Source organism: Mustela lutreola, chromosome 13, assembly GCF_030435805.1.
Source record: "Mustela lutreola isolate mMusLut2 chromosome 13, mMusLut2.pri, whole genome shotgun sequence".
NCBI lineage: Eukaryota > Metazoa > Chordata > Mammalia > Carnivora > Mustelidae > Mustela > Mustela lutreola.
In genome coordinates this window covers 10,095,038-10,119,200 of record NC_081302.1, presented here as the reverse complement: position 1 = coordinate 10,119,200, position 24,163 = coordinate 10,095,038, and the positions used below count along the sequence as shown (strand labels likewise).

At 39.1% G+C, this 24,163-nt stretch overlaps 1 protein-coding gene across 1 annotated transcript in view; it reads right to left on the bottom strand.

Moving 5' to 3' along the window:
• Positions 1 to 24,163, bottom strand: part of NALCN (sodium leak channel, non-selective) — a 309,369-nt gene that overhangs the window by 84,791 nt on the left and 200,415 nt on the right. Inside the window, exon 15 of the mRNA XM_059144294.1 lies at positions 21,769 to 21,843. Within this exon, the coding sequence (XP_059000277.1) occupies positions 21,769 to 21,843 (75 nt within the window). The remainder of the gene's footprint in view (positions 1 to 21,768; positions 21,844 to 24,163) is intronic.

Below are 24,163 nucleotides of genomic sequence, written 5' to 3'. Positions count from 1 at the left end.
GTTGCATGGATGGTGGATGTGTCAGATCTCACTGCGGAGGCACTGGCTGGAGTCTTCTGTGAGCAGGAAGGGGCCTCTTTGTGAACAGCAGCTGCCATGTGCCCTTTCTGCTGTTCACAGTTAAGCAGCATCAACCAGAGAGGAACACACACAGCCAGTAGCCCAGCCAACCCTCTCCCAGGCGCACAACTACCAGAGACATACCCACATGCCCACCGCAGCCTCGCCAGCCCACGGCCATGCCTAACCGTGCACTCCTCAAATGCCCATCGTGACATTTTTATGAATTTGAGTCAATAAACTGTATCCAAGTACGAGAATCTGGGTGAATTTTACACACTAACATTGAATGAGCGAATCCTGACAACACCCATGAGGACATCCTGAATGATTCCATTTATAGAGAGTTAAAACCACTGCTCCATCCTACGCAGTGTCCGGACAGCGGCCGTGCCGGGATGGGGTGAAGTATTGTGACTAGAGCGTATATGGGGAGGGATCCTCAGAGAGAGTTGACCTTCTGGGTGCTGGGTGTGTTCAGTTCATAGAACTTCAGCAAAATGCCTTTTTCTAAATGGATCATAGAACACAGTAAAAAGTTTAAAAGAAAAAAGGACCCATGATGGAGTGGAGCCAAGTCATCTAATTCTTACTTCACTGCGATGAATCACCATAACCTGGACCATGTCTCCTTTCCCAGTCAATGCCCTTGGCCAAGACACAAAATGAGAGAAAAAAGGCCCAAGAGCAAGATGGCACTGACGTGTGTGTGGAGGGTGTGCAGTGGGACAAGGTTGAGGCAGCCGGGGTAAACCCAAAAGTACCACCTGGTTCTTAGAAGCCACTTTCAAGTTTCTTAATACATGATAAACCCTTTTAAGTAAACTTGTCCCCCTTTCTTGCATGTAAGCACAGATTTCTCCACGATTAAATGTACTTTGATGAAATGAGTAATATGGATTATGTTGAATATACAGGATAATAATTTAAGATCAGTATACCATACCACAAAAGAAGACCTTCTAACGGATAGTCATTGTAATTGTAAATATTCACTTAAAAATCATTCCAAAGATCATAACCCTTGAATGGAAGGAACCTAGCAGAGCAAACCCAAGATTTTAGTCTTTACGTTGAAAAAGCTCATGTAAAGACCAGCACAAAGGAAAGAGTTAATAATGCCTTCAACAGAGCCTGAAGTCTGGCTGCCACGAATAGATCTGATGATAGATTTGTAACAGATTCACATGGTTAAACCAAAGCAAACCAAACCAAAAGAAACCCCACATTTGCAAAAAAGAAATCAGAATCCAAGAGAAAAATTCAAACCTTGAGCTTTAAAATATATAAATCATCTAAGCTCGGTGCTATTCTGTGGCTCTGCATCTGTCTCGAGGAGATATGGTTACACATTGGGCGGCTGAAAGCCTTTTGCTTTCCTTGTGCTTCTCGAGAGAGTCTGGTGTAATTGCTCTGAGTGACACATACCCTGTTCTGCCTCATCGTTTCCGTCTTCCGTATGCAGCCTGAGCTTTCTTCTGTTAAAATATTCAAACATTATTCAGTTTTCAGTTCCTTTCTAAACTTTGCAACAAATAACTGAATTGAAGGATTATGTTAAATAAAAATTTTTGTAATTTCTGGTGTGCTCTTTGCAAAGAAAACAATTTAAAAGGCATTCAGACTTGGGAAAGATTCTCATTTTAAAATCTAGCTCACACTAGTTTGAAAAAATACGTGTAGACCTGTAGGGTAATGTAGCTGAAGAGTATTTTTTGGCAGTTCGATCTTTGAAAAATGGCCACATTACAGGCAATCTGGAGAAAGAGGTTCCTCTCTGTGACCTGAGTCAATTAAGGCTGAGTTCTCTTTGTTTCTTTATCCAACGGCTTTGGCCAGTTTTGCCGGATCTATACATGACACAGTAATTCAGAACTGAGACTCTTCCTAAAGCATAAACTATTATTTTTCCATCAAGTTTCTCTTGCTATTTTACATCTGTGATTTTACAACCCCCATTGCATGGCTTCTGGGTTAAAACAGATGGGCTATCTGGAGTAATGATCAAACGTGTTGTTTATTAATATCCCTGTGTCCCTGTGTTCCTATAAAACCTTGATCTGAAATATAAAGATTATTCCTCGCTAGGCTGTTGAGTCCAATAAAGAGTTTCTTAGAATGGAGGACATTTTCTTTTCTTTTCCTGGGCAAAAGGCCATCAGCCACATGACCGAACATAGATAGCACTACGATACACGTTAAAACAAAGTGTTTTAAGTCACTAATTCTCCCCTCCGCCCCCAACTTTTATAAAAAATCTGGAATATATCCTACTTCCAAGGTCAAATTGGGGTTTTATTGATACACACCAGAGGGCTCTATTTCTTGGCTTGTGGATGACAAAATATACATTTTAGTATGACAGCTGGCACCACAAAATGTTCCAGTAGCTTCATAACATCAGTTGATGGATATCATGCGGTATTTCTTTCCTGACATCGTTCAACAGACTCAGAGGTGTTACTCAGTCACCCTTACAGCCTGGCCCTGAAGAAAATGGGGGAGAGAAGGACTGTTCTTTGGGGAGCTGGTGCCCTGGGGACTTAGGAGGCTGTTTTGTGCTTCCCGATTTGGGAGACCAGCAGAGCACTTATGAAGCGCTCTTACTTTATACCGTCGTATGAGATCCCTAAGACGTACACAGTGCCAAACCTACGATCTTACAGACTTGACATGTCCTGAAGGTTACTTTGGGGAGCAGAGTACCAGTTGTGACAAGGCTAGGCTAGCCAAAAATGTAACGTAAGTGTAATGTAAATGTAAGTAACATTTTTGTTACTTACACAAATGTAAGTAAGAGGGAGGAAAACCCTATTCAATACCAGATACCAAATTATATTGAATGGGTAAGTTTTCCTTATATGATGGTCCCTTGAAGTCCTATTAATGGACCTAATGATTTCGTAGAGTTAGGAGTAATGAACAGTTTGCTTTTGGTATTTTTCCCCCCCTAGGTCCCAAACACCTCTATTTTACATTATATTTCTCTTGTGTTATTCAACCAAGACACAGTTGTTTCCATTAGGAAACTTACTGAGTCATAGAAACATGTTCATTATGATAAAAAATGCATTTTTTGCTTCACTTCATATGAAATTATATTAAAATTCCATGTAAACTAGATAGTTGGTTCTTGTTATGAGACAAATATTCAGTAAGTAATAGGAAAAAGCCCACACCAGAGGGAATTCACTATATATATATGTATATATATGTGTGTGCGCATATATGTGTATATATATATATTTATGTGTGTGTGTGTGTATATATATATATATATATATATATATATATATATACTCACATAATTGTCCTCCCTGTTTTGATTTAGAAAACACTGGAGAAAACATAGTCTCCATAAAAACAGTAAAAAAAAGTAAGAAGATGTAGATTTAAAATTTCTTCAGTTTTACAATCCCTTAACCACTTTGGATTTCAATATCCTCAAATGAAAAATGAGGATCTTCCTTCTTTTATATAAATGCCAGATCTATAAGTGAGATAGCATATTGCCTACAATTTGGATTACTCAAGGGAAATGTGCTATAAAACCCACAGCTCTCACGATGTCACTGTCAGTACTAGCTCTGCAGGAAAGTGCTCTCATCTCAGCAAGTGGGGATGAATGCAGAGGACACTCACCCGCTGGGCCGTCCACCCTCTCTCCTCCAACCAGCACTGGACTCCCTCAGCCTTTCCCACTTTCCAGCTTCTGCCTCTCACCGTGTGGTTTATTTTCTCAAGACTCTTGATTTACATAGAGAGTGTCGGACATTTCTCCCCATCTAGTGTTCTTCCCCAGTCCCCTCCCTTTTCAAACTTCTGCTCAAAACAGTCTGCTGTTTCTCGTCACTACCTTCCTACTCATCTTCTATCCCCTCCAGTTCGGATTCAGGTCTCTCTCCAGCCCCTAGGAGGGAGGATGCTCTCACCAGTCACCTACATTTCCCGTGCTGCTGAAGCCAGCAGCCACTCGGGCTTCTTGGGTTTTTTGTTTGTTTGTTTTGTTGATCTTATGCCACTCCTTAAACTCCCCTAACTGGGTTTCCATCTTGCCCCTTGAATCCCATTTTCTTTACAGAATGCTTGAAAAAGAAACACCATCATGTTCCTGGTCCTTAAAGTAACACAAGGATGGTCAGTTGTGTGTAGAAGCATAAATGGCATAAATGACCTTCTCTCCCCGCCACCCCACCACCTCCCCATGCCTTTCTTGCTCTTTCTACTCCAACAATATTGGCTTGCATGTCCCTCCCGCAGTCCTACTTCAGGTCACGGATGTGTGCCTGCGAACGTACCTCACTCTGTGCCCCCTATGCAACACACGTTCCTTCTACACTTGGTTAACTCCCTCAAAAACCATCTCTTATCTCTTCCAGGAAGATTTCTCAGAATAGCAATGATTGGGAATTGAATTAGTAAAGCTGAGTGCTAGATACTACTATGCTGGACACTCGGCCTCGCTGCCATTACTCAAACCCTAGTTTAGCCCTGGGTGTAGTTCCGGGCTCTAGCATGTTACAGATATGGAAGCTGAGGTCACAGGAGCTTCCATCAGCCACCCAAGGTCGCACGGCTGCAAGTGGGAGCACTGGGGTGTGACCGCAATCTTTCTGATTCTGGAGCCTGAGCTTCTAAAAACTGTTTCGTACAGCCTCATCAAAACAACATTTCCAAGCAAGAGATGCAAGAGATGCATTTTTCCTTCTGCAATTTTGTACCTGCCGTTTCTTGAATATGGAATATTTTCTCCCACTTTGCTAACAACATTCATCATTTTTAGACACATCGTGCCTCCCTGCTTCTAATCTGAATTAGGCATGTCCTCCCCGAAATCCCTTGCGTTTTCTACAACCTTAGTGCTCAGGCCTTTACACCATAACTTCCTAATTATGTGCATGTTTCCCCTATTAAGACAACACATTTTAAATTAAGAGCAGGACTCTGTGCCGTGTGGCCTCACACCACACTTTTACACACACAGGACAAAGATAACACAATGGTGATGAAATGGAGAACAAAAAAAAGCAGAATCAGTGGAGTCCGAAAGACAGGCCGAAGTGGCCTGTTTGTGTTATTTCTCCTCGTTTTATTATCCTTTTCTTAGGTTCCTCACAAGGTGGAAGCAGCCATATTTGACCAGTACAAGCAAGTCTCCCAATTTCGGTTGGGCTATTTCACTGATAAAGATGAAGAAAGAGAAGCGACAAGCCTCATCAGATTTTCTATTAGAAACAAAATCAGAGAGAGTGTTTGGGTCCTGATGAAATGCATGCTCTCAACTTTTTAAGATCAAAAGAGCATAACTAACTATAAATTCTATATAACATATTCACGGTCTAAAGTTTCACAGATGTATGCATCTTTGCACCAGACCACATAGCAATGAATTTATATTTATATGTTGTGTTATTGGAGCTTACCATAGAAAATCCTTATCCTATCTAAAACAAATAAAAACAAAACAAAACAAAACAAAAGCCTTATGTTGAAATCATTTTGAATTACATAAGAGTTGCAAAGATAGTGCAGAGTTCCTGTATGCCCTTGACCCAGCTTTTTCGTACGTTTGCATCTTACGTAACCATAGAACATTCATCAAAACTAAGAAATTAACCTTGGTCAAATACTTTTACCTGAAAGTGCAGAACTTACTTGGAATTCCCCAGTTTTTGTATCAGTGTCTTTTTGTTTTAAGATCCAACGCTAGGTAGCCCATCATATTTCATTGTCATGGCTTTTGAGGCTCCTCTAGGCTGTGACAGTTTCTCTTATCTTCTCTTTTTGTGAATGACCTTGACTGTTTTAAGGAATACTGGACAGGTAACTTGTAGGGTGTCCCTCAGTTTGGGGTTGTCTAATGTTTTCTCAAGATTTATTATGGCTTTTGGGGTAAAAATATCATGGAGATAGACTTATCTCATGATATCAGGGGAACATGACACCAATAGTCTTAATATTGGTGATGGCAACTGTAACCAGGGGTAAAGTGTGTCTGCTGGGCTTCTCCACTCTAATGTTAAGTGTCCTTACACTACCCTTTCCTCACACTATGAGGTAGAAGCAAGTCACCAGCTCTGGCACATGGTTAGGGAGAGAAGACTTAAGGTTTATCTCTTAGGAGGGAGGAGTACCAAAGAATTTGTAGACACATGTTAAAACCATCAGAATAATTAAAAAAAAAAAAAAAGAGAATTTTGAAGGGAGAAACTTGGAGGTCATACAAATACCCTATTTCTTCTTAGAGTTTCACACGAACTTCAGCATCCACCAGTAGATCCCACCTGTCGTGACTGTAATTGTAATTTTCTAATGGAGATTTTCTATTTTCCTCATTTATGATTCTATTATTTCTATTCCTCTCTATTTACTTGGGATTATGCTGTAAGGAAGAGTTGGCACATCTCCATTTTTAAATTCTATCCTTTATTTATACATAAGTATGGATTTTCATTGTTTATTTCATTCTTTGGGTTAAGAATCTAATATTATTGTTATTTGTTTTATGGCTTTAACTGTTCCTGCTTTGGCCATTGGAGGCTCTTTCAGTTGGCTCCTCTACTCTTTTTGACATGCCTCTTTCTTTCTTTCTTTCTTTCTTTTTTTTTTTAAGATTTTATTTGTTTATTTCTCAGAGATGGAGAGAGAGAGCACAAGCAGGGGGAGCAGCAGGCAGAGAGAGAGGCAGGCTCCAGACTCAGCAGGGAGCCCAATGCAGGACTCAATCCCAGGACCCTGGGATCATGACCTGAGCCGAAGGCAGATACTTAACTGACTGAGCCACTCAGGTGTCCCCCTTTCCCTTTTCCTTTTCCTTTCTTTTCTAAGTTCTTTCTTACTTTCTGGGCCCCACAAAATACTTGTCTTATCCTGTGTTTTCTCTGACTGAGCTCAAGAATCAGCCATTTCTCCACAAAGAGTCTTGATTTTCTTTGCTGGAGAACGGTATTTAGAAATGAAAATCGTGGCACTGGGTTTGCTTGTTGTTACTGGTATAGCACTGCTTCTAGGTTCTCGCAGAGGAAAGAGCCAGGGAATTCATGGATGTATATATACATGTTATACCTATATATCTAAAGTTACCACCTATGTATGGATGGATGTGTCTTACGTAGCCTGAGATCATATATATGTATCTGCCCATGTATCTATGTATCTGTGTATCTATATGTATCTCTCCATCTTCTATCTTAAAATAAACTGAGTTCATAAGGCCCATCCAGCCACAGGGTTCATCCTGGCATCTCCTCTTCACTTATCTGTAACTTCTTTCTCTGACAGTGTGACATTTATCTACAGTAAATTCCCTTTTTTGCTCCACCTTCGTGTACATATAACTAGTATCAGGAATGGTGTTGGTCATAGAATAAATACAACACTTTAATTGGAGGTATGAGAGACACACATTTTGTAGCCCCCACACTGGGTCTTGAACCTCAGCTGTGTTCTGTCTCCTTAAGTAATTCCTTTTCAGGCAACAATCATGCATTTTCCAAGTACCATTCCTGAGTAGGCTTATGGCAGATTGTAGAGTTGTTCAATTTTGCAGACTTTGATAAAAAGGCTTATTAGAGGCACTATGAAAATTCACATTAATCAACATATTTTATGCAAAGCAAAATGGAAATAGGAACGGCATCAAACCAAATAGCATGCATGTACATTTCTCATTTCCTAGAAATAATCTAAGTCATTCTTTTTTTAATATCAGAGTAAAAAAGATGCGATTGTCATATGGCTGTGTGTGCGAATGCCAGACGCACCCCATCTCCCGCCGTGCCCACTACTGAGCCAGCACACTGAGGAGAATATAAGAAAAGGCCAAGAATGAACTCATTAACCCTCAAACAGGGAAGCAGAATTATGAATAAATCAAAAGAGGACTGGTTGCTCTTCTTACACAAATTCTGTAAATTTCTGGCCACCTTTTATTAAAAATCAATCCAGTCCAATCCAGTTTCCTACCTGATTCAGACCTTCCCTTCACCCCTACCCCACAGATCTACAGGTGTGACATCTGACCTGGAATCAGGGAAGGAACACGGTCTCTTCTTTGCCTGTCCCACATCTTCTTCTGGGTCTAGCTAGCTTCTCCATAGCAGAGGCCACAGTGGAGAGTTGAAAGAAAGGATTGTCTTAGGAAACCTGTCACATTTAAGGGTGGCACTATTGGTGGTTCAGCCTGGATCTGGACCTTTTAGAAGGTGATAGCTTTCTGTAGGGATGGCCAGCATCATAAGCAGCCAGAGATACGAAATTCTGGTTTAGAAGGAATGAGGCTGACTAGCTGGACCATCAGACCTTCTCTTGTTGGGAGCTTGAACTTGAAACAGAGAGAGTTTGTAACAAAACTGAAAGTCAAAATATACATGGAGAAAATCAGAGAGATTATTTGTGTTGCACTAACAGTAAGGCACAGTAAACACTATTCTTCAAGGTTCTAGAATCTCTTTTCTTCCCACTTTATACAACCTCATCCAGATTCACAACTTGCACTGTTATGTCCACACAGAGAACATCACTTCAACCAAAGAATCAGAGAGGGTGAGGATTTTTGTCTGGCTTCTTCACTGACTTATCCCACGTACCTAGAACAGTGCCTGAAACATGGTAAGCAGGGGCTATGTGAAGGTTACACTGACCATCCATATTTGCATCTCTAGCCAGCCAGCCCTCCCTTCTGAACTCTAGATGTACACATGCAGCCGTTAGGTGTCTCCACTCAGTCTCAAACTCATTACAACATGCCCAAGATGGACTTGCTGATTTTTCCTTTGAATAGGGTTCTGTGCTAATGCTTCCTGCTTCAGCAAATGTTACCATCAGATGAATCTGAAACCAAGAGTCACCCTTGATATTCTCACGTATGTCCTTAAATCAAAGTATATGGACTGAGACTCGGAACAAAGAACAGATGGATCGTGTTAAACTTAAGTCCAAAAGGGATCAAGGCAATGACAACACCTCCAGTGTATTCACATTTGGAGTTTAGGTACACAGGGTAACACTAGTTATAGACTCCACTCCTTATAGTCTTAACACAGCTATGAAAAATTCTTTTTGCTATTCATAAAACTGAAAACCAATTGTCTGTCATACTATCATACTTTTTCCTTAGAACTGTAACAATCTAGTTTCCCAAACTGTAAAAGGATTTAAAGAAAAAAAAATTGCCATTCATTTAAAAAAAAAATTGTTCTCTTGGTTGCAGAAAGCAAACAGGATAGAGTCCCCACAGCTAAGCAGTAGTTATAGGGCTGGACGTGCTGAGTTTAGGCAAAGCTGAACGGGGAGATTCTCCCCTAATTTGGGCATGTTTTCTCCTACAAACTTTCCCATTTTTTAAAAAATTGAGAGATTGTCTTGCAGAATGTTATGAGAAAAACATGTTATGGAAGTAATTCTGAATTAGCACCACTGTCGAATGGTACAACCAACAACTCATCAATGTAGGGAAATCATTTTATGTTTGTTCAAAGGCAAGAGAGACTTAAGGTAATTTATAAAAAGTTCCGAGTGCCAGTGGAATGAGGCCAAGAACAGGGTCTATGAGTGATCTGGTTTGAGTCAGTCATTCATGGAATGACAGTTTGGAAGGGTTTAGAGAAACTCTTCTTCCAAGAAAATCTCAAATTCCTAAAACTCACTTTTTATTGACTTACTTCATGAAGAGTGAAGGTGAAGATTTCAGCTGCTAAGAGCTGCTCTTGGCTGGTGATAGCTGGTCTATATCCTGAGATGAACCTGTTACCTCCCATTATGCCATACTCTCAGCTGCTTACTTCCCAGCACCAAAAAGGGAGCACTACTTCTGGAGGCCAGAGACCAAGACTCTGGTGGTTGTATTAGTTCCTGAGTTAACAAAGTTGTAACAAAGTACCAACCCTAGCTGACTTAGAACAGCAGAAATTTATTGTCTCACATGTCTGGAGCCTGGAAATCCAAAATCAAGGTTCTGTGGGCTTGGTGCCCTGTGGGGATTCTGAGGGAGAGTCTGTTCCAAGCCTCTCTCTTAGCTTCCAGTGACAGCTGGCAATTCTTGGTGCTTCCTAGCTTGTAGATGCCTCACAGTGTCTGTTTCTTCATCACATCCTGTTCTTGTCTGTCTGTTTGTCTGTCTCTCTTCTCCTTTTCATATAAGGACACCAATCAGAGTGGATGAATGTTCACCATAATGACCTCATCTTAACTTGATTTCATGTGCAAATACCCTGTTTCCAAATAAGGTCACCCTCACAAGTACTAGGGATAGGGGTTTCAATGTATCTTTATGAGAGATACAACTGAATGCCCAGAGGACATAAATTCTGAGAGGTTCCTCTGTTTGATGCCCTGATCCCTGACTATTGCCAGTTTAACTCCAAAATTCTGGTTGGCTCTCTCCCCTTTTCACATTGACTTCTGGATTTCTAGGCCATGTCTAATGCTGATAATTGATATCCCCAAATTTTGAGCCTCTTTAGTCGCCTCTTGGCTTGAACCCTGATCCGAATGGTTTTCAGCCTTAGTCGCTTCATCTCTTTGAACTGATCTTAGTGCTGTTCATGTCTTTATGGACATAAGAATTTATGATTAAACAAAACCCTAACAATGAAGCAATTTCAGAAATAGCCGAGCAAATACTATATAAAGTGACCTCCTGAGATTTAAATTATGGAAAATTATGGGGAGTAGTATATAAATTGACAACTGAAGAGTCATTTCTAACCAAAAGGTGGAGAGTGGCTTCAAGTGGAGTCGAGTAACATCAAAGGATTCCAGTAAACACCATTTCCTAACCCCCAGCTGCTAATGATTTGATTTTCTTGAAGATATTGATCCTCTGGCTCCTGGGCAGCTCCGTGTTTCCTGGAGCAGCAGGAATCCTGGATGTCTGATGCTTCCAACTCCCTGGGATTTCCAGCTGTTGACCTTGTGTGTTGTGTAAACATCCTTCTCCATGCATGCTGCAGTGGAAGAAAGGGTTTGATAGCCCTATAGTAAATAGGGGTGATGTATCTGAAAACATTAAGAATCAGCCAGTAATGAGTGATCTGTCTGGAAGCTTTGAGGATGACAAGTCTGAGAAGAACGGATTGGATTCATTTTCACTTCTTAGCTGTCACACACTACTCATCTCCTAGAACCCAACTTCTACCCAAATGCCTGAGCTTGCTGTCATCACTGTCACCTACTGCCAATATGGTTGCCATTTTTTCATTAAAATTTTTTAAAAGTTGTGATCAAAAACACATGATATAAATGTACCATCGCATTCATTTTTAAGAGTACTACAGTACAGTAGTGTTAAGTACATTCACCTTGTTTTACTAAAGACCTCCAGGACTTCTTAATCTTGTAGAACTAAAACTCTGTAGACATTGAACTTCCCCTGGCTCCCTCCCCTGGCTCCCTGCAGCCACCATTCTACCTCCTGTTTCTGTAAACTGGACTCCTCTAGAAATGCTGAGAAGTGGAATCATATAGCTCTTCTTTGTTTGTTACTGGCTTACATCACTGACTACAATGTCCTCAAGGTCTATCAATGCTGTAGCATGTGTCAGAGTTTCCTTCCTTTTTAAGGCTGAATAATATTCTATTGTATGTATACACCACATTTTCTTCACCCATTCACCTGCTAATGGACCTCTGAGTTGCTTCCACCTCTTGGCTATTATGAATAATTCTGCAACAAACATGGGTTTGCAAATATCTCTTCAAGGCCCTGATTTCAATTCTTTTCGATGTATACCCAGAAGTTGTATTGCTGGATCGTAACTATTTTTAATTTTTTTGAAGAACTTCATACTGTTTTCCAAGGTGGCTGCACATTCCCAGGAATAGTGCACAACTGTTCCAATTTCTCTATATCCTTGCCAATACTTTTTATTTTCTAGTTTCTTAAATAGTGGCCACTGTAATGACTGCAAGATTGTATCTCATTGTGGTTTTGATGACTAGCAAAGATGTACATCTTTTCATATTGTTCTTGGCCATTCTTATATCTTCTTTGGAGAAATGTGCAAAGTCTTTTGCTACCTGTTTTTTTTTTTTTTTAAAGATTTTGTTTATTTATTTGACAGAGAGAAATCACAAGTAGATGGAGAGGCAGGCAGAGAGAGAGAGGGAAGCAGACTCCCTGCTGAGCAGAGAGCCCGATGCGGGACTCAATCCCAGGACCCTGAGATCATGACCTGAGCCGAAGGCAGCGGCTTAACCCACTGAGCTACCCAGGCGCCCCATGCTACCTGTTTTGTTGTTGTTGAGTTGTAGAATTCTTTATACATTTGGATATTATCAGATATATGATTTGCAAATATTTTCTACCATTCCAGAGAGTGCCTTTTCACCATGTTGATTGTTTTCTTTTTATGCACAGATGTTTTTAGGTTTGATGTAGTCTCATTTGTCTATTCTTTTTTGTTTGTTTGTTATGGGTACTTTTGATGTCATATCCAATAAATAATGACTTATTATGACTTCCCAATTTCAATGTCATGAAACTTTTTTGTAATTTTTTTCTAGGAGTATTATAGTTGTAGGTCTTACATTAAATTCTTTAATCCATTTTGAGTTACTTTTTGTACATGATCTAAGGTAAGGGTCCAATCTGCATATGGACATCCAGTTTTTCCAGCATCACTAATTAAGAGATTTTCTTTTTCTCATTGTGTGGTTTTGACACCCTTGGCCACAGACATGAAAGTTTATTTCTGGGCTCTCCTTCTTCTGTTCTACTGATCTATAAGTCTGTCTTTATATCAGTACCATGTTGTTTAATTATTGAAGCTTTGTGATATGTTTTGGGATGAGAGAGTATGAGGTCTCAACTTAGTTTGTCCTTTTTGGGCTTTTTTGTTTGTTTATTTGGTTGTTTGGGGATCTTTGAGAGTCTACATGAATTTTAGGATTTTTTTTTCATTTCTGCCAAAAAGTACATTAGGATTTTGATAGGGATTGCTTTGAATCTGTGAATCACATTGGGTAGCATGGACACTTTAACAATATTAATTCTTCAGTCCATGAACACAGATGTCTTTTCATTTATTTGTGTCTTCTGTAATTTCTTTCAATGATGTTTTATCATTTTTAGTGTAGAAATCTTTTATGTCGGGGCACCTGGGTGGCTGAGTGGGTAAGCCTCTGCCTTTGGCTCAGGTCATGATCCCAGGGTCCTGGAATCAAGCCCCGCATCGGGCTCTCTGCTCAGCAGGGAGCCTGCTTCCCCCCACCCCCACCTCCTCTCTGTCTACTTTTGATCTCCGTCTGTCAAATAAATAAATAATATCTTTAAAAAAAAAGAAATCTTTTATGTCTTTGGTTAAGGTTACACCTTAATATTTCATTCTTCCTGATGTTATTACAGATAGAAGTGTTTTCTATGGTGACATTTTTTTACCTCTCTGAAATAGGAGCTTGTTGACCACAGTCTCCTTCTTGGAATATTTTTACCTTTGGATTTGATGACAAACATTCTAGACTTTCCTCCTCCTTCTTGGGCTGTGACTTCTCAATCATATTTCAGGCTCCTCCTATGGCTTATACAATTCATGTGTTGTTCCTCAAGAACCATGGTAAACTTAGGACTTCTAAAGGCTTAAATTACCAACTGGATTTTGACTTTTGCTCCTCCCTAATAATGTCTTTCAACCCTAAGACTCTACCTAAACTTTAAACCTTCTATCTACCCACAGACATTGTCCCATAAGTATCTCTCAGGGATCTCATGGTAAATGTGGCCAGCTCCCTCCCTCTAAATATAACAACCCCCCCCCCCCCCCCCCCGTTCCTTCTCTTGCTCTCTCCATCTTGGCATACCTCTGGTAATCTAGAAAACCAGGTGACACCCTGGTCACCTATCTTTGCTCTTCTTTTACTTCCAGCTAATCACCAAATATTACCCTCTGTATTCCACCACCCCTATACGTTCCCTTGTCTCAGTTGCCTTTAGTTGAGGCAACGATCACTGCCTGGCTCAGGACCAATGGTCCTAATTATCAGTCTAGGGCCCCTTCAGTCCATTTCCCATGCTGATGCTGGAATGTAGGGGGTGTTATGTCACTCTTGGGCTTAAATGCCTTTCAGACAATACCTAAATTTGCTCATTCACCACTCATAGCTTTTCACCTGCAGTGCCCTGCTCATTTTTCCAACACACCATTTCTCCCTTGCTCAACACTTGAGCCACAGTAAACTTCTAGTGGTCTCCAGAAAACCACTGTTTCCTCTTGGCCAAAGAAAAAGCTTGCTGTTCTTGTGGTCCTGAGTGCGCTTCCTCATGCCACTTTCTCCTAACCCCCTTCACCTGGCTAGGCATTACTTCAGATTTCAGTCTACCCCATCCTTGTGAGAAAACACCTCTGATCTCATCATTAAAGTTCTGTGTGTCTCCTGTGTGTCCTCAAGCCTCTCATAGCATCTGTTTGCATGTCACTTTCTTCCACCACCTCACAAGCACCTTAAGGCAGGAATAATATGTTGGTCATCATTATGTCCCTTGCCCCAACAAAACATCTGAACCACAGAAGAGAAGTAGTCAGACCCCAGGATTATGAAACAGGTAGATCTCATCTCTGAGTAGTAGCATCCTATCTATAAAAGGGATACCTCATATGACCTTAGCCTATGCCATTATGTATTTGAATCACGCAGCCTTCCTCCTTTACCCATCCCCCACACTGATTCCTGGCTCCCTAGACTATGTCCTGATTATACTTTGACCCTCAGTCTATATACCCACAGGAAGAGAAGATGATAACCCACAAATGTAAGTACACTGTCCAACCTACTTTCTAGACGTGCGTCTCAAAATTAATGAAGGAACTGGTTCTCTGAGCGTGCATCATGATGTCCTTTGGTGAGGACACTGGATTAGAATCAGAGAGCCCATGTTATTCCAACTTGGGCACCTACAAATTGTATGAACGTGGGCGAGAAATGTCCTCCTTTGAGTGTTAGTTTCTGTGTCTTTAATATTTAACATAAAATCCAAAAATTTAATATGGAGCACCTTGCATGAAGTTGTTTCAATGGGTGATATTTAGGACCACAGAGTTATGTCACTCCTTTATGTTATACTAGGTTGAATGAATTCACTGATGGGCAAAATCCTGAGAAGACTGAAGGCCTGACCCAGATCAGGAGATGGCAACCAGTGCTGAGCTGAGTGGCACACTGCCCAACACTTATCTTTGTGCGACTGCCCTCCCTCTAGAAAGACCTTCATAGAGACACCAAGTGGAGATGAAAATGAAAGCTCCCAGGTAGGTGAAAGAGAAATAGTTTCCTAGACCTCATATTTTAAAGGAATATAATTTTTTTAAAAACTTAGAGTCATAAGATAGAAAGGCTCCTTTACATGTCCATCCTCACTAATAGTGGACACCACCAAAGACCAAACATTATCAAATTTGAACTAGGATTCAAATGAAACTTGATATAGCACTGGGGAAACAGTTTTAATTTCAGAGTTTTGAATTTAATCTAAATAGTCTATCTATACTTCCCTTTTCAACGATTCTTTCCCTGAGGCTTCTCTGTGGGTTTTTTTCCTCATAGTTTAATGAATTTTATACTGCTTGAAAGAAAACCCTTTATATCTATCTTGCACTGAATTTGCAAAAATCATTAAAGCTGTGAGGATTTTCTTCATTTTTGAAGTTTGCAAAACTCCACTTTTATCCTCCAGTGTCTTTGCTATGGCGACTGAGGACCAAGGTCACTGTTTCCTACTACTGTTTGGAGGACAGCACTGGGTCAAGGAAATTTTTAGCTTGTATGCAAACTGATTTGGCTTCTCAATAGCCAAATTACCCACTCACAATCTCATTTCTAGTCAATTTTCTGATCTTGTGTAGAAAACCATTATATGCCTGTATCTTTATCTATATCTGAACCTGTATCTCTATCTGTCTCCATCTCCAGGGCTTGCGTTGGGTGTCAGGATGGTGAAAAGAGAAGCATGGTCTTTATTTAATTAGGTATGAGAGCCATGAAATGATGGTTACTGCTTTATCGCTGCCGGGAATCAGCTGAGTCTTATATGCAACACACAGGGAAAGCAAAAGATGAATTTCATATGGAGCAGCATTAGTACAGTTTCTTAGAACATTATTTCTCTTGAAGAATGACAAAAGGAAAACTACCTTAGTGGCTTTCAAGGCACAGTCCTTGTGATATTGGCTGGAGGTAGGCCTGGTGGGAACACGTACTTTAGAAATTCTCAAAATGTGTTGGCAAGGAGTCTTATTAGTGTGCCCCCTCTGAATCCCATTAAAACAACAACAACAATAACAAAACTTTGGCATAAGGGAAGTTGCACTGCCACCTAGAATGTGCAGATTTCCAGCAAAAAGTATTGCAGTTGGCATTTGAGTTAGCACGTCTGGTCTTACATCGGGTGCATGAACGAGTCCCTCTAGGCTTCCTGAAGTGTTAAAAAAAAAAAAAAAAATGGCGGCCAGCTCCACACTTTCCCCTGAAAAGTTCTGCAGGTCAGCAGTCCCTAGGTGGTAGGTAATAGCTGTCGCAAAGGGCAAGGAGGTGACCAGAAAACAACAGGAAAAAGCTATGTAGCATGGGTGTACTTAAGAAGAATGTGATTCCAGGATTCCACCAACAATGGGTCATGCAGAATGTACCTGGCCTCAGGGAGCTTCTCCCTGAAGGGCTCTGGTGTCCTTTGCCATCTGGCAACCTGATTGGTCACTTTCCTGACTCTGGATTTGGTCCCACTGCTCCCCCTTCGTCACAGGGTTAGACTCATAATCTGTGCTCTTTCCGTTAATTTCATATCTTGAATGTTTTCCTAATTCCCTACTTCACGTCCTCCTGCTTCTCTTGCGTTCTATTGTCTTCCCTAACTTTTAGCTCCCTCCTCTCCCATCGATCTTCAGGGTCGTATCTCCTCCTCTGCTGAGCATGAGAACAGACTTTCTCCTTCTAACAGCTTTGTTTAGTGTTTATACTTAACCTCTTCATTTTAGAGGTGACTTGCACTGGTTACTATTACTCTTGAAAAATGTCTATGAACCAACATTTACATGTTAACACAATTGTTTTTTTTTTTACCACAATCATAATAAAATATGTTAAAAGTCTCTAGAGGCCTCACTGAAATGTGATATATTGCAAGCAGCTTGTGTCATTGTCTGAAGAGACTCATTGTTCCAGAAGGTCACTGAGAGAAGAGGGTTCTTGGGCAGCATCTGCCATATTTGGAGTGAATGGTAAGCATTTGAGCTCTTACCTGCTGCAAAAGTCCTAACTCCAGTGGCTCTGATTAAATCATCTGCTTTTCCAGGGAAAACGAGAACTATTTTGGATACTTCTAATGATTGGTTTGCTTAATTCACCTCCATTCCTCAGAAAACTGCCTCTCATAGCAATGGTTATTTCATGAATATCATAATGTTTCTGTCATCTAAAATATAATCACATTATGTCACTTATATATGAGTAATTAGCAGTCCTATGAGAGAGCCTCCACAAAAGGTATGACTCATGTTTGGTATATATATAGCTTTTCTGTGACTCAGTAATAGAGCCTGGACTTTAGGTCCTAATTGCCTGGATGCAAATCCTAACTCAGCCATGTATTAGCTGTGTAGCCTTAAGTAAGTTACTTAACTTCTCTGTGCCTTAGTTTCTCCATCTGTAAGATGTATATATTGATAATGCCTACATTATACGGCTGCTGTGAAATTCAGATTAGTGATAATATATAGCACCTGGCACTTGAATGAGTCCGACAAATATTACTGGAGCCGTAAGAAACTACAGATTAGTTGGCGAAAGGATAAAGGATGAAAAATAAGTTTGTACTGAACAAAGACAGACTATGAAGTCTGCAGTGTTGTCTGGAACTTAAAATGTTAAGAAAATCAAATGCTTTTTACATCTTTCTCATTCTGTTCTCTATCTCGGAAAAATAAAAATAGAGTGTTTGCATTTAAACCCATAAGGACTGAGGTTGCACACAGAAAACTAAATAAATGAATAATCTAGGTAACAATTTTATTGGCGGTCTGAAAGATGCTGTGAGAGACAGGCTAATGTTTCAGGTATTCACATGATTATATGCATGTGTGTATGAAAGTGCATGTGTGTGTGGGGGTGGGGTGGGGTATATTCTTGTAACTATGTATGTAGATGAACCCCACTTCAAAGGCCAAGATCATTGGAAATAAGGGGGGGATATAAAAAATTATACAACTCATAAAAACTCATGAAATGAAATATGCTTATACAAAATGGAAGAAAATGAAATAGGACATCTTAATTTAATCTGATAATATTTGATGAGTTTCAAGTATGAATTAATAGGTGAATTTAATAGATAGGTAGTGTTAGTCCAATGTGAAAACTACTCATGAAAATGAGTTTGCTGTTTTATTTATTCAGTGTTCAAAGATCTCTAAATATTCAAAGAAGATACTTCAAATTGCAGGCTGGCATAATTGGATAATGAGCTCTGGTATACAGGATTTCCAGAAATACAAAACGTCACTAATATACCACAGGTGATTAAATAAAAGCCATTTTGTAACTAATGATAGATGCTCAAAACAAAGCACCATACAGTTTATTAAAACTGTCGAGTCCAAGACGAAAGTGGATGTCAATTAAAGTCCTGATTTTTAATTATTGTTATTTTTTCTCTTGGGGGTCCCATAAAAAGTATATATATATATATATATATATATATATATATATACACACACACACACACACATATATGTATATATATATACACATTATATATATTATATATATTAAATGTGTGTATATATATACACATTATATATAATATCACATCAAATATTAGTATATTCAAATTCATAAACTTGAAAAGAAACTGCCATACTGATTTAGTTTACTTCTTTCTGGTGGAAAAACTATTCTACAAACGTGGGCTGGAATTATATGGAATTTTAGTTGGCCAGTGGTTATTTAAGACTATATTGAACCTGGCTGTATCACCCATTTTTAAAAAAAATAGACTATTTTTCATTTTATCCATACAATACATATGCCTCTACTAGAGGACATTAAAAGTCAATGCAGAGTGAACATGGCATACAGGAAAACCCACATCTAAATACCAGATTTGTAAAGCAAGAACTAATGTAGTTATACAACAGCAGATTTTTATTAGTTATGTGGGTTGATGAGGTTAGTTTCAATTCTGAACTCACTAATTCTGTATTTCCATAACTAGAAGCTGCATAAAGCATTTGCATCTATGGCATAAAGGAAGTTCCCAACTCTCATTTGAATAACCTGTCACTGTTGCTGCAAACTGAAAAGGTCTGGAAGAAATCATTTCCACTATGCCCAGAGGGCCATTTTGCTTGTGTAGTTGAAGGACAGGAAAGCACTTAAATCCTTCCTTGATATGCTCACAGTGGGCATCCTTTTTATCAAATATATATTTTTTCTTCTATCGACGCCCTTGGTTAAAAGCACAGACTTTGGAGATAAAAAATACAAAGATAAAATGCCTAAAGTGACTTTAAGATATGCAAATGACAATAAAACCATTTAAATACGTTTTGTGTTTGCCTTCATTAAAAAGACAACTCAGATGCAATTTGAAAGTTCTGAATGTATAGGGCCTCCCTTGAATTCCAGGTAAGACTTGTTTTGTAGCCTTGGTTCTTTGTTAACATCCCATTTATTATTTCTGCAGTGCTGGGGAGGGCGATTCAAGAATATTTTACCCCCCTTCTCAGGCAAGGAAACAAAAGCGAAGATAGGCTACTGGAACTACATCAAACTAAAAGCTTCTCCATGGCAAAAGAAATCATCAACAAAATGAAAAGGCAGCCTACTGAATGGTAGAGGATATTTGCAAATGATCTGTGGAATAAGGGGTTAAATACAAAATATATACAGAACTTCTACAACTCAACACCCCCCAGACCCCAAACAATCTGGTTAAAAAATGGGCAGAGAAGCTGAATAGACATTTTTCCAAAGAAGACATCCAGATGGCCAAAAGACACAGGAAAAGATGCTCAACATCACTCATTATCAAGACCATGCAAATCAAAACCACAATGAGACATCACCGAGCACCAGTCAGAATGGCTGAAATCAAAAACACAACAAACAACAAGCTTGGCGAGGATGTAAAGAAAAAGGAAGCCTTGTGCACTGTTGGTGGGAATGAAAACAAGTTCACCCACTGTGGAAAACAATATGGAGGCTCCTCAAAAATGAAAAAATAGAATTAACATAGGATCCAGTAATTCCACTACTGGGTATTTACCCAAAGAAAACAAAAACCCGACTTCAAAAGGATATATGTGACCCTATGTTTACTGTAGCACTTACAATAGTTAAAATATGGAAGCAACCCAAGTGTCCATTGATAGATGAATGGATAAAGAAGAATTGGTATATATATACACATATATATACAAATACGTGTGTGTGTGTGTGTAGAGATATATATATATATATATCTATATATATCTATATATATATGTATAATGGGATATTACTCAGGCAGAAAAAGAATGATATCTTGCCATTTGTGACAATATGGATGGAGTTAGAGGGTATTATGATAAATGAAATAAGTCAGACAGGGAATGACAAACACTGTATAATTTCACTTGTATGTGGAAGCTAAAAAACAAAACAAATAAACAGATAAACAGAAAAAACCAAAAACCAAAAACAAACAAAAAACCAGAAACAGACTAATAAGTACAGAGAACCAACCGGTTGTTGCCAGGGAAGAGGTGGGGGAGAGCAAAATAGGTGAAGGAGATTAAGAGGTGCAAACTTCCAGCTATAAAATAAATAAGCCATGAGGATGAAGAGTAGAGCATAGGCAATATAGTCAATAATATTGTAATAACTTTGTATGGTGACAGATGGTAGCTGCATTTATGTTGAGCATTGCATAATATATAGAATTACTGAGCCACTACGTTGAACACCTGAAACCAATATAACATTGACTGTCAACTATATTTTAATAAAAAAAGAATACCTTATCCAGTGTCCTCTTCTCACACCAACTCTACTTCTCAAAGGGTCTCTACTCTTTGACACAGCCAAATATTTAAGCCAAAGTTCTTCCATGCAACAGAAACTGTGAGAATGGTCCATCACACCTGTCATCTTTCTGCCATCAGTCATATAACCTTCACGCATTTTCATTTCCATTTTTTGGGAGTATGATTATCAATGCTATAATATCCAATCTGTTTTCACACATAACTAGGCACAGAGCTAATCGTTTATTCTATTCCATTTCTTATAATGACTATGGGCACCAAGACTAAATTCTCTTTTAGTGTCTAGGGGTCAGGCAAGTTGATGCTTAATATTTTTATGATGATGATCAAGAGTATCACACAAAATTATGCAAAATGGCAATCTGGCCTTGAGGCATTTCATTTTCAAACAACCTTCATGTAATGGCTGAAGGAGAAGTGTGTGGCCAATCCAATTTCCTGTAGTATGTCCATCTTACTTTTACTCAAAATAGTAATATAAAAATATTCCTCGGATAATTATAGAGCAATAAAAAAACTTTCTCTGTTGATAATGGATAAATATTAAACAAAAGAAAATTTTGCCAACTTAGACTGCCTTAACTTATTAAAATCTTTTTTTTTTAACTTTGAATCTCTCTTTTAACAGTATCTGTAAGCACATTTCACCCGTATATTTTTAAATGCAGATTTGAAGAATTCCCCACACATTACTTACTTGTTTAAGCTTCTTTAGATCTTCATCAAGTTCTAAGTTGTCCAAAATAACAGCAACAAACAAACTCAGGAGGATCTATAAAAGGATTAAATAACAATGAAAAACCCACATGCTGTAAGTATCAAAACATTATATATATATATATATATATATATATATATATATGATATAGACTATCTACCTAAAATATATGCTACATAGAATGCATTAAATGAAAAATGAACATGCAGTTCTGAAGCATTGCATAGGGATTTTAAGGTATTTATCATAAATTTGTTAAAGGAAATGCATATGTTAACTGATATAAACAATATAAGAAATTAATTTGCTTTATGACACCGACTTAAAATGGAAATTAAGAAAAAAGTTTTTATAACTCCACAGTCACACTTCTGAGACTATTTTCCAAAGAAAATAATTCGGCGTATTGAAAAGCTTTATATACAAAGGTGCTTGGTAGCTATTTGTAATAATGAAATACTAGAAACAGTATCTAACCTTACATAAGTAGGTAATGCAGTTATGCAGGTCTCTATTATAAAATTCACACAGCCATTAAAAATCCCCATTGTGGTAGCTAGTCTCTGAGAGGGCCCCCTGGTGTTCACACTCTCACAGAGCCTGCTCCCAAGCTGAATATGGCTGATCTATGCAATAGGTTATGGAAATGACCGTGGGTGACTTATGAGGCTAGGTGATAAAGACACTGTGCTTTTCAGCTTGCTCTCTCTTGGATCACCCACTCTGGTGGAAGCCTGGTGCCATGACATGGGGACACTCAAATGGCCCTACGGTGAGGTCCATGTGGTGATGAGACAAAGCCTCCTGCCCTGTGAGTGATTCATCTTGGGAACCGGCCCTCCTGCCCTTGTCAAGCCTCCATGTGACTGCAGTCCCACCAACATCTTGACTGCAAACGGATGAGACATTTTGAGCTAGAAACATCCAGCTCAGCCTGTCCCAGATTCCTGACCTGTCGAAAATATGTGAGAAATAAATGTTTATCCTTGTAAGCTCTTATTGTCCATAATTTGTTATACAGCAAGATAACGAATGCACTCATGAATTTTAATAACCTTGGAAAAATCCTCACATTACAATATTAAATAGGAGTGTACAGGGTAGAAATGCACGGAGGTACAAAAAAGAACAATGGAGTGAATGTTAGAAGGAGGTACTGTAGAATGTTAAGGGTGCCTGCCTCTATGAAAAACAGACTTCCCCCTTTTATTTGTATTTCACCACATCTCACAAATTAAGTAAAAAAGGCATTGCCTTTTTTTTTTTGAATGGATAAATCAGGTAAAAGAAAGAAAGCAACAAAAAAGTAAAATTAAAAAATATATATTTAATTGTAGTCCTTTTCAAGTTTGAATTCTCTAAAGTTCCATATTTGTTTGATAAATCTTTTTCATTCCTAATTTATGTTCTTCCTTTCAATTTCCCTCTTAAGAAATTACTCCCATTTGTTAATATTAGATGGTTAAGTATGAAGGTATGAAAGTTAAGACAATTTAGTCATAACTTTTGAGTACCAGAGAGATTTATTATGCAAAAGTTAATGGCTAGCTCTTGTCCAAGTTCAGTGAGTATATAACAAGAGGGAAAAGAGCCTCCAGATATTATTAAATTTTGACAATATATGCTTGCCTTGGGACAAGTGCCAACACCCTTCTGTTTAAAAGCCATGTCGTTTGGGATCCTACCAGAACTTAAAGAAGATACGGAATGGTCTAGATGAGAAACTTACTGATGTCACGATGCCTGCCACACCACGGACATCTAGGCACCGATACATTCCGCCTTCCTCTAACCAGACATTAATCTCAGTGGGACCATACAGAGTCCCCTTTAAGTTTAGTCCCCTTGCATGACCTTGATATTCTCATCAACAACAGTGTCAGTGGAGGAGGACACCATTTCCATCACTCATCGGGTACTTGTCCAGGCCCTGCTCTCTCCTAATTTAACCAGTTTTCCAATTTGCCCAGTAAAGGGTAGACCAAATCTAAAAAGAAAAAAATTTCCCTGATGATAAGAGGGACAGTCCCTTTTCTTAGAGCATTTCCTTTAGAAAACTTGTCATCTTCTGGAAAGTCTTCCTCTGTCCCTTTGAGATGTAGATATACCTTTTTCAAAGCAAAATAAGTCTCAACTTATTTTACAGCCCAGGAACAATTTTCTTGGATGGGGGGCAATCTCTCTGACACGTAAACATCAGGCAGACAGCACCCTATCTGTCTCCCCTTTTCAGGCGGGAGTTGGGGGAGAGGAGAGGTGAGTGTCATTTAGCAACCCGGCACCATGTCGCAAAACCACCTACTCATCTGGAAGATATCCGTTTTCTTTTTCTTCGGGAGGAAGATAATTAGCTACCACAGATGGCCACCCCAAT